Genomic DNA, 10,559 nt, shown 5'->3' on the forward strand with positions numbered 1-10,559 from the left:
AGTATACAGGGGGCAGTGGGGGCATATGGGAACTCTATACTTTCTGCTCAAGTTTTCTGTAAATCAAAATTGCTCTAAAAAATAAAGTGCATGAAATCTAAAAAAAAAAAGTACGTAAACAAAAAACTTACCAGTTTACACTTATCCCAATCCTCAAAGTCACTTGAGAATTCTAACTCTGGATGAAAGAACAAGATAACCCCCATCAGGATGTCATGCACTAGATTTACATTGGCTTCAAAGTCCTGGAATTGTCCAGAAGAGTCTTGAAAAGATTTTGGCTCCATTAGAAGTTTATGATCATAAATCAACAGTGATACGAAGTCTATGGAGTTAAGCAGTCGGATGCTTTCCTGCAGCTCCTGCAGCATGATTCGGAAGAAGATAATTCCTGCCCGCTGGACTTCCCCTACATTTTCAATCTCTGGAAAACAGAATGACCTCTCACATTGTTGTTCAGTCAAATACATTACTTTTTCTTAGCATTCTGAGCATATTATAGTAAACACCTTTTTCCACCACCAGGTATAAGAAGACCAAAGTCTATGGTTTTACACAATCTTAGTTTCTCTTACTCTGAAATCAAAAGGCAGACAATGGAATTACACCTGGTAAAGCTCACAGGAAGGAGCTTTGAGGAAAGGAGAAAATTTGGGTTTTAGAGTTAGACTTCAGTTTGAATACTCCTCTCCCTCTTATGAGTTCTGTCATCTCTCTGAACTGCCTTTTCCTCTTCTGTGAGAATGAGACTGATCTCTGGTGAGTGTGAGAATTAAATGAGATAATACATGTAAAAGTGGTTTGTTTCAGGCCTGACACATAGTGGATGCTCAAGAGACATGAGTTTTCTTCTTATTGCACCCTACACATGGCTGGAAAACTTTCAGCTTAATTCCACATAATGTTACTCTAGTAATTCTATTCACTACATTCTAGGTAGTCAAAAGTTTCCATCCCACCTTCTCCTCTCCCCAGTCCTTGAGCTGGTTTTGTGCTAAGAGTAGCCTACTGGATGTGGAATTACAAGAATTGGGTTCTGGTCTTGGCTCTGGTGTTGCTATTGGACCTTGGACAAACCACTTTACTTTTATGGGTTTTAGTTCTTTATCTGTAAAATTAGATACTTTGACTAGTTAGTGCTGTGTAACATAGTGGAGAGAGCATGATGTTTGGAGTCACCCAAGCCTGGATTCAAATTCAGTCTTCACCACTTGGTAACTGTATAATTTAGAGCAAGTTGTTTGACTTCTCTGAGTTCATTCTTCTAGCCTATAAAGTGGGGTATCACCATTCATCTCATAGGGCTGTGGTGGGGATTAAGTGAAATAACGTATTCAAAGAGCTTGACACATAACGGGGCATTTAATAAATGCTAGGTCTCTATTGCCTGTAAGAGTTCCTCTAGTTCTAAAACTGTACGATTCTAACCAACAGAATGTGACTCTGTACCCTTTGTTCTACTTTATAGACCACAGTCATCAACCCAAGACTGTGTGAGGAAATTCTTTTCACATGGAGAGATCTGTATATTGCAGCAATTCATTTTAGAAAACGCATCCTGCATCGCACTATCTGTGATTTCCCCAAAACCTATTAAACCCGTGAATCCAGATTGTCGCCGCATTTACAATACCTAAGATATATTTTTTCTTTGTCTCTCCAGAGAATTCGCCCAGTATTTCATAGCAGGCAGCTTGGACCACCTTCATCATTTTCTGTAGGTCTTTATATTCTCGATACAACAACATTCTACTCCGGCCAATATTAAAATCTATGACTCCCAGAGCCTCTCCTGTTCTCTCACGAAGTGGAATTACTATGTGGGTTTCTCCACAAGCAGAGGCCAAAACAACTTCTGAACTGTCTGTACACTTAAAGAGGAAATCTCTGAAACCAAAACCAAATAAGCATAAGAATATAAAACATCAGCCCGTTTACACATTCTACCCAAACACATCTTGTACCTACTACACTCCAACCACACTAGCCCTTTGTGCTGTTTCATCTGCCTGGAATGCTCCACCCCTTGATTTCACATGACTCTCTACCTCAGTTCACTCAGGTCTCTGCTCAAATGTCACCTCCCTAGAGAAGCCTCCCCTGACCTCCTAGTCTCATCACCTGAGTCATGCTCCATCCTGATATCCTGCTTTTTTGTCTTTACTGTACTTATACTTATCCAAAAGTGTTCATTTTTTTATTTACTTGTCCAATAAATATTGGTTGCATGCCCGAGGAACAAAGGGTGTGTTAAGTCAGTTTCCCTAGAGGCAGAGCCTGAGACAGGGATTCTTGTGCAAGTGATTTATTGAGCGTGTGCTCTTGGGAGAAGCCTGTAAGGAACTCAAGGGGTGCAGGATAGGGAAAGGGGTGAAGCTAAGCAAGAATGTGCTTTCAAGTGAAGTCTAGCCTCAGCCTGACCCCAAGGGGAAGTCTGGAAGGTAAACTATACCACAGAGTCTGTCCCATCCTGAGGCAAGGGAGAGGAGCTTTTGTAGCCTAGCTCTGGTCAGTCATTGGCTCTAAGTTGCTCTGTACATTTGTGGGGGGGGGGGGGGGGGGGGTTGTTTACCATAACTCCTAGGCATCTCCTGATGAGGGGCTCCGGTGGTGAGCCATTAGCAACCGTACCTGCGGCAGCTGGCAAAAGGAGTACTGGGTATCTGGGCAGGGCACTGACAGCATCTGCTTCAGTGAGGGACCTGAGATTTTCATAGAAACGTAGTGGCTGCTTCTTTTCTAGTGAGGCATGGACACATCTCCTTATTTCTTTCCCATTTACGTTGATATTGAGATGCCATTCCTTTGTGGTACTTATAAAAATGTTGGTGCTTTGCATAGCCTCAGAAAGCACATGTATAGTTAGTTCATAAGATCAATTTTATAATGATAGGCAAGATTATACTTCTGCTATTCCCACGCCTCCCTGCCACTGAGCCATCACTCTGTGTCTAGCAATGACATGTTGTACTAAACTTTCAGGCATAATGAAAAAGCCGATTGATCAACAGAGTTCCTCAAAAGGCTTCTGCTCTAGGTTACACGCAGAAATTCAAGGTTACGAATCTGGGTGTTGTTACACGGACTCCTGTAAAACTGTTCATCAGCACAAAGAATAACTATGTGGAAAAGAGTTTAAAATTACAGTGAACATTTTGGAGTGAGGCCAAGTTAAAATTTAATTAACTTATGTAATTAAACGTCAAATTAGCCTACTAGTCTGATAGCGTTACTGCCTATTCAACTACACTGATTCCCCTAGGAAGCAGTCAGTCAGTCCCTTTTGCAACAGGTGTGTTCTCAGTTAAGATCTGTCTACAGTTTGTCTCGTGAATTCCACAGGTGAGAGTCATTCTAAGGAATCTAGAGCTGGCTCCGTATTAACGACCACATTCTCTGCCTCCTCTCTACTCTTGCCCCCGCCCATCTTTTTTAAAATATAAAGCACACGTTCACAGGCTAGCTAACATTAACAGATGAGCCCTAATAAGTGATATGGCTATATTATTCATAATCATGTCAAGTTTTTGAATTCCATGTTTACAAGAAAATCATAGAAGATAAAACACCATCATGCTTAAAAAATACACAGTTTTAATATAAAAATACCAATGAAATCTGTTTTAAATATAATTTTGGGGAAGAGGAGTTAATATGTCCCACACAGATGACAATCTACAGGAATTTTTCCTTAAAATCCAATCAGAATGAGAGTCAGTGTGCACTAGTAAGAGGCAGAAGCTGTGTCTTTCAGATCTGCTATCACATCAGGGGGATGTGTTTTGGCAGTCAAGCAAAATAGAGAAGTCCCATACCTGAAGATACATGTCTTTCTAAAGATGGTAGGGGGATTGGTGTGGATTTCTGTCAGACCCATGTATCCTGTAACCATCATGTTGCGTAAGACATAGTCTGAATCCTTGAAAAGAGAAAAAGATTTCATTACAGAGAGGATTAATTAGACTTGATATTATCATTAATGCTTTTGGGGACAGATAAGACAAGCATACTTGACAAATTGTAAAGATTATGCCACATTGCCAAACAGGCTCCTAGCTTCTTTCCTCGTTTCTTTCTTCCATGGCTTACTACTTGATGTTACACGTACTAGATAGATTTTTTTAAAAATCTCACTCTAACCGTGTTTCTAGGTTTAAATCTTACAACCAAAACCAAATAATTTACCTTCTGTCTTTTCCCTCAAAAATTATAGACAACTTTTTTTTAAGTTTAGATGACTTTTAGCTTTAAGTACAGTGACATTTTACTTATTAAGTACCGTTAAGAGATGAGGTATTCCACAAGAGGAAATTTTCAAAAAATAAGATTATTATAAAAGCACAAATTTATTTTTATAACTGTGATAAAGTTATATGTTTACATTATTTTCTGATGTTAAAAATGCATTTGTACTACGTATATTTTCACCAAGAAAAAAAATACAGGTCCTCCAAGGTCGAGAAGTGAGAGTGTTGACACACCCTGGGGTTGTTAACCAATGTCATAAAACAATATGTGTACTGACTGTTTAATGAGAAACTATTTGTTCTGTAAACCTTCACCTAAAGTACAATAAAAAAAAAAATTTTAAATGCATTTGTAGAAAATTTGGAAAATACAGAAGACCCAAAGAAAATAAGTATAATAAAAAATGTTCTCCAGTGAGGTCTTTGTTCTCACCACTTCACCAAAAACTGTTCTAGTCAAGGTTACCAGTGACTTTCTCATTTTAAATTGCATTGGTCAGTCCTCAGTCCTATCTTACTCTACCTCTTGGCAGTGTTTGGCACCGTGAACCACGCCCTTCTTGGTAAGACTTTCTTCACCTGGCTTTTGGGACACCACTCTCTCCTGGTTCTCCTCCTACCTCACCAAATGTTCCTTCTCATTCTCCTTGCTACTACTTCTTTATATCCCTCACCTCTAAGAGTTTTTCAAACTGTAGGTCATAACCTGCACATGGGTTGTGAAAATATTTTAATGAGTCTAGACCAACATTTTTTTTTTTTTGGTAGAGACTAGTTTATAGGAAAATAACATATTCTGTAAAATACACTAAACTGTAGGGAAGACAAATTCATTTGGGAGAAGTTTTTATGTCCCCTCCCTTTTTTAAATCTTTGATTGAAAGGGAAACCATGATAATCAGACCCCAAGGGGCTGCATACTGAATGAGTGGCTTGGAAGATGAACTGCTTTGCAATATGAAACTCTCTCTTGCCTTCACACTCCATGAACTCAAGTGCTCTACCAAGCTCATTAGACTAAAAAAAAAAAAAAAATGTTTTCAACAGAATACTTGGCTAACTGTAAAGATTATGACACATTGGCAAACCAACTTCTTGCTTCTCTCCTAGTGTATTTCTTCCATGAGTTGCTACTTGGTGTTAAACATACTAGACTGACCTGATTTTTAAAAATCTCACTCTGACTGTGTTTCTAGGTCTAGATTTTACAGACAAAATCAAATGATTTCTCTCCTGTTTTTCCCCCCAAAACTGTTCAGATTGATCACTTCTGCTTTCAGACCAGAAGCATAATATAGAAAGTATGGCACCCATAATAATATGCCCGAAAATAAGCTTATCTTTCAGCTGTGCCAAGAAACTAAATTCAGCAAGCCCTGAAGCAATTATTCAGTAGTGAGCTAACCACTCTGAGTTAAAGTTTCCTAGGAAACCATTTGGAGAAAAAAAAACTGGAATTATATTTCCCCTATTTTCTTTCTTTTGCTACTGGTTTATTTTTGTTTTTCCCTTACCTTTCCAATATCTATTCCTTCCCACTTTTCTCAATGCTCATTATTTATCTTTAGTGTTTATCCTCTTGCTTTTTTCTGTTTGGATGAACATTTTTTTTTAAGAACAAAATAAAATAGAATAGAAAATATCAGAAAACAACACGTAGTAAAAGTAGATATTGTTTTGTAACATTTCTGTTTCAAATGTCTGTGTGTGTGTGTGTTTCTGCACATGTGGGTCATGGACAATACAATTTTAAACCACACTGATCTCAAATATTTGGAGTGCCCCAGGTCTCAGTCTTCAGATTTCTTTTTCTATTCTTAGTCATTCCCTAGGTGATCCCATCTCGTCTCGTAGTTTTTAGATACCATTTATTCGATAGCCTGGATTTCTCCCTGAACACCAGCCTCATATGCCAAACTGCCTATTTAATATTTCCACTTAGATGTCTAACAGACATTTCAAATTATAATTTAAATTTTTTTTTCAATTTAGTAGGTAAAAAGCTATTTCATTCTTAACTGTGTATTTATTTCATTATGAGAGCAATTGAACATTTTTTCATGTTTATTGACCATTTGCATAAGGCTCTTTTTTTTTGTTAATAGATTGATGTTCTTTGCCTATTTTTATTTTGGAATGCTTGCTTTTCTGTTTCATTAATTTATGTATAATGGTGTTAACCCTTTGGTAGATGTGTGGCAATTTTTCCTCCAGTTTGTCATATGCCATTTAGTTTTATTTATAGCTTTTGATGCAAGAAAGTTTTACATTTTTATACAGTCAATATATCAACCTCTCCTTAATTGTTTCAACCTTTGGTGTAGGTTTAGCAATCTTCCTCTGAGGTTGCAGCAGTCAAGAAATAAAACGATGTACCGCACTGGGTAAATTTGCTGCAAAAGACCTCTTTAAAGTTTTAAAAAGCAAAGATGTCACCTTGATAACTAAGGTGCATCTGACTCAAGAATGGTCTTTGCAATCGCATCATACACTTGTGAAAGTTGGATAATGAAAAACAAAGACAGAAGAAGAACTGATGCATTTGAACTGTGGCGTTGGCAAAAAGTACTGAATATACCATGGACTGCCAAAAGAACGAGCCAACCAGTCTTAGAAGAAATACAACCAAATGTTTAGAACTGAGGATGGCAAGACTTTGACTGACTTACTTTGGTCATGTTATCAGGAAAGACCAATTGCTAGAAAAGGACATCATGTTTGGTAAAGTTGAGGGCCAACAAAAACAAGGGAAATCCTCAATGAGATGGATTGCCACAAGAGTTGCAACAATGGACTCAAACATATCAATGATCATGAAGATGGTGTAGGACCAGGCAACGCTTCTTTCTGTTATACATAAGGTCCCCATGAGTCGGAGTTGACTCAATGACAACTAACAACAACAATTACATGAATTGCAGTATTGTATTTTTCCTCTTCCTGATAATCTTTCCTATCATCTTCCTTCTCATTCAAGCAAAAAGTCCGTACCTGTTCATCGCCTTAGAAGAGGAATGTGATGAGGTGGAAAGCAGAAATAGCCACCTAATCTCTGGCTTTTGTTTTTTCAAAGGTCTACCTTGATATGGCTTAAGGTAGCAAGCCAGGTATACATGCTAGCCACTTGTCACTCTCAAGACCTCAGGGAACCAAGAGACTGAGGTCTTGGTTTCCTTGTTGGCTATTAGCTGGGGGCCTCCATAACCCCCTAGAGGTCTCTCTCAGGTGTTTGCACGTAGCCCCCCTACATCTCAGAACCAGGAATGGGTTGTCGAATCTTTCTCACACTGCCATCTCTCTGACTCTTCTTGTATCAGTCCATCTCTCAGGGACCACAGCCAGGAAAGTTTCTCTGCTTTTAAGGACTCAAGTGATTAGATTGGGTACACCTAGATAATCCAGGATAATCTCCCCATCTCAAGGTCCTTAACCTTACTCACATTTGCAAAGTCCCTTTTGCCATGTAAGGTAACATATTCATAGGTTCTGGGAATTAGGGCATGGGTATGTTTGGGGGCCATTATTCTTCCTACCACAATGACCTATTTAACAAGTTTGGTACTCCAGTGAACTAGTCAGACAAAAGTGCTTTTAGGTGATAAACTAAAATAGCCTGAGTTTCATACCTAAGAGAATTTGAATCTCCTATCTTTCCTCATCTATGGTTATTGTCAACAGAGCAAGAATTCCTTTTCCTCCATGATGCTGCATCATATAGGAACACAGGGATGAGGTGAGGTGGGGTATCTCAGAATGTATTTTACAATTGGTTATCAGCCAGGGTGCCAGAAGGAAACAGATGGCACACTGGAACTGGGTAATTTAGGGAAAGTTTAATAAAGGGAAGTTTATGAAGGTATGGGCAGTGTTTAGAATCCCAGGGCTAGTAACAAGGAGGGCCTGTTACTACACTTAGCTTGAAAAGGCAAGGGGAGGAGGCAATTTCCAGAACCTGGAGAGGATAGCTGTATGGAGAGGGCCACCTGACAGAAGCTGTGATTTTTAGTAGAGGAACACAGTCAGTCCACAGTAACCTGAAAGGGAGGAAGCCAAAAGCATAAATACCCCAACCTCACTCTACTTCTGCCCTCCAATTGCCTGTTGATGTCTCTCATTGGACAAATCCAAGCGCAGTGTAGAGGGCTCAGGGGCCCATTGATACTGTCAACTTTTTGAGGGACAGAGCAAGCAAGAGAAGAATGGAGAGTGGATCTGGAGGGATTGAAGAAGGGGAAAGGGGAGAAGGAGGCTGAGGCATAGAAAGTGACTCTAGTCAACCCTCAGTCATTTTTAATACCAAAACCTCACTGTAGTATCTTCCACCTAGGAGAAACCCCTGCCTACGGCCTTGGACAGATGGTTTAGGCATGACTCCACCCAGACCCCAGTTGCTGAGTAGTCCTCCTCCTTCCCCTCTCCTCCTCCTGGGGATGGTCTTCTTTACCTCCTTTCAATGTCCCAAGGTCAGATGGAAATTGACCCCTGTGGCCTTGTCCTCAGAGCCATGTTTCTAAAACTACTCTCTGCCAAAGAAACTCTTTTTGCAGACTGCTATGGGTGATGATTTTGACCTACACAGTGATGCCATCTCCCTTAAGGGCCCTGACAAGGTGTTTCTTAAGCCTCATGGGGACATTGGCCCCTCCAGCTGAATCCTTCCTGAATCCAGCCCCACTCCCATGTGGGTGGTTGGACCAGGTGGTCCAACTCCCACCCCCGTACCTCCAACATCCGGTGATCCTCTCGAGTCCTGAGGGCACATGGAGGCTACTACAATAGGAGTAGTGCCCCCTATTGACTGTTCTTCATCTCTACTGCCCGGCCACCCCACCAGAGAGCTCCGCAATTCCGCCTTCATTGGCTAACGGCTCGTCAGGCTGTGGGACCGAAGCAGGGACCTAGTGGCATGGAAGGAAAGGAAGAAGTGGGAAGGGCAAGGGATAGGTATGGGGGGAGGTGGTAAACCAAGGGACTGGGAGACAACCAAAGCTGTGCCACCACCCAGTGGGGCACCATGACTCTTCCAGTCATTTAGTCTTCTTGAAAGGAAGACACCTTTCCATCCATTCTCATCATATGGAAAATCATAATATTAAAATTAAATGTAAATAACCAAAGCAAACATTCAGCAAGCATTAATCACATTATAGATAAGGAGTTTTTTTATGATTGGTGTGATGTAATTGTGTCCTCCCAAAACAGTAGCCCCTCATCCATCCATATGATTCTGTGGGGGCTACCAGTTACTGTATGCTCCCACCCTGGCCAAAGGTGTATAACTGAGATGGGTCAAAAAGAGTTTTCTTTGATTTTCCAAATTGGAACAGGAAGGAAAGATTCTTTTCCTTTCTGGTTACTAAGTGTTATGGGTTGACTGGTGCCCTTTAAAAAAGATATGTTCAAGCCCTTAATACCTGGTACCTGTGAATGTACCTTATTTGGAAATAGTGTCTTTACAGATGTAATTCGTTACATTAACATGGGGCCATACTGGAAGGTGGCCCTAATCAAAGATGACCAGTGTCCTTACAAGAAGAGACACAGCGACAGACACACAAAGAGGGAGGATGCCATGTGACCACAGGCAGAAATTGGAGTGACGAAGCTACAAGCCAAGGAATGCCTGGGCTACCAGAAGCTGGAAGAGACAAGAAAGGATCTTCCCCTAGAGCCTCCAGAGAGAGCATGGCCCTGCCAATACCCTGAATTAGGATTTCTAGCCTCCAGATATGAGATAATAAGTTTCTGTTGTTTTAAGCCACCTGATCTGTGGTACTTTGTTAAGCCAGCCCTAGGAAACTAATACACTAAGCATATGGCTTGCCCTGTGGAGAAAGCCCATCATTAGCTAAAGAAGACAAAGCTAACGTGCAGAGAGAAGCAAAGATGATAACTGAAGAGAGATAGATCATGAGACAGCTTTGGTGGAGGTGAATCCCTGGATGTGGTCACCCTGGAAGCCAGCTTAACTCCTGCTCTTTCTTCATTTTGGTCACATGAGTCAATCAGTTCCCCCTTTTGCCTAAGTAAGTTTGACATGGATTCTATCACAACCAAGGGTCGTCAGTTGAGGTCATGGGAAATACGTCCTCAGCTCAATAGCTAACTGAATATGATTTTAAAATACTAGCAACAGTGTTCCGGCAAAATGGCGCTCTAGGCAGAAGCACCACGCCGTCCCTCCACAGCAAAGATCCGAAAAACTAAGCCGAACAGAGAATACAACAAACCTGAAACCCTAAAACATCAAATGAAGAGATAAAGAACTCAGCCAAGCACCAAATGGAGTGAGAAAACTGACAGAGAATGGAG

General features: G+C 40.5%; 1 protein-coding gene across 1 annotated transcript in view; it reads right to left on the reverse strand.

The window, feature by feature from the left end:
* LOC101352193 (EF-hand calcium-binding domain-containing protein 5-like) overlaps window positions 1-10,559 on the reverse strand; it is a gene marked incomplete at its 5' end in the record, with an annotated part of 45,450 nt that overhangs the window by 2,198 nt on the left and 32,693 nt on the right. The window contains 3 exons of the mRNA XM_023731005.1: window positions 132-424; window positions 1,634-1,887; window positions 3,816-3,919. Of these exons, the coding sequence (XP_023586773.1) occupies window positions 132-424; window positions 1,634-1,887; window positions 3,816-3,919 (651 nt within the window). The remainder of the gene's footprint in view (window positions 1-131; window positions 425-1,633; window positions 1,888-3,815; window positions 3,920-10,559) is intronic.

The sequence above is a fragment of the Trichechus manatus genome, unplaced genomic scaffold (genome assembly GCF_000243295.1).
Source record: "Trichechus manatus latirostris isolate Lorelei unplaced genomic scaffold, TriManLat1.0 scaffold00040, whole genome shotgun sequence".
NCBI classification, from domain to species: domain Eukaryota; kingdom Metazoa; phylum Chordata; class Mammalia; order Sirenia; family Trichechidae; genus Trichechus; species Trichechus manatus.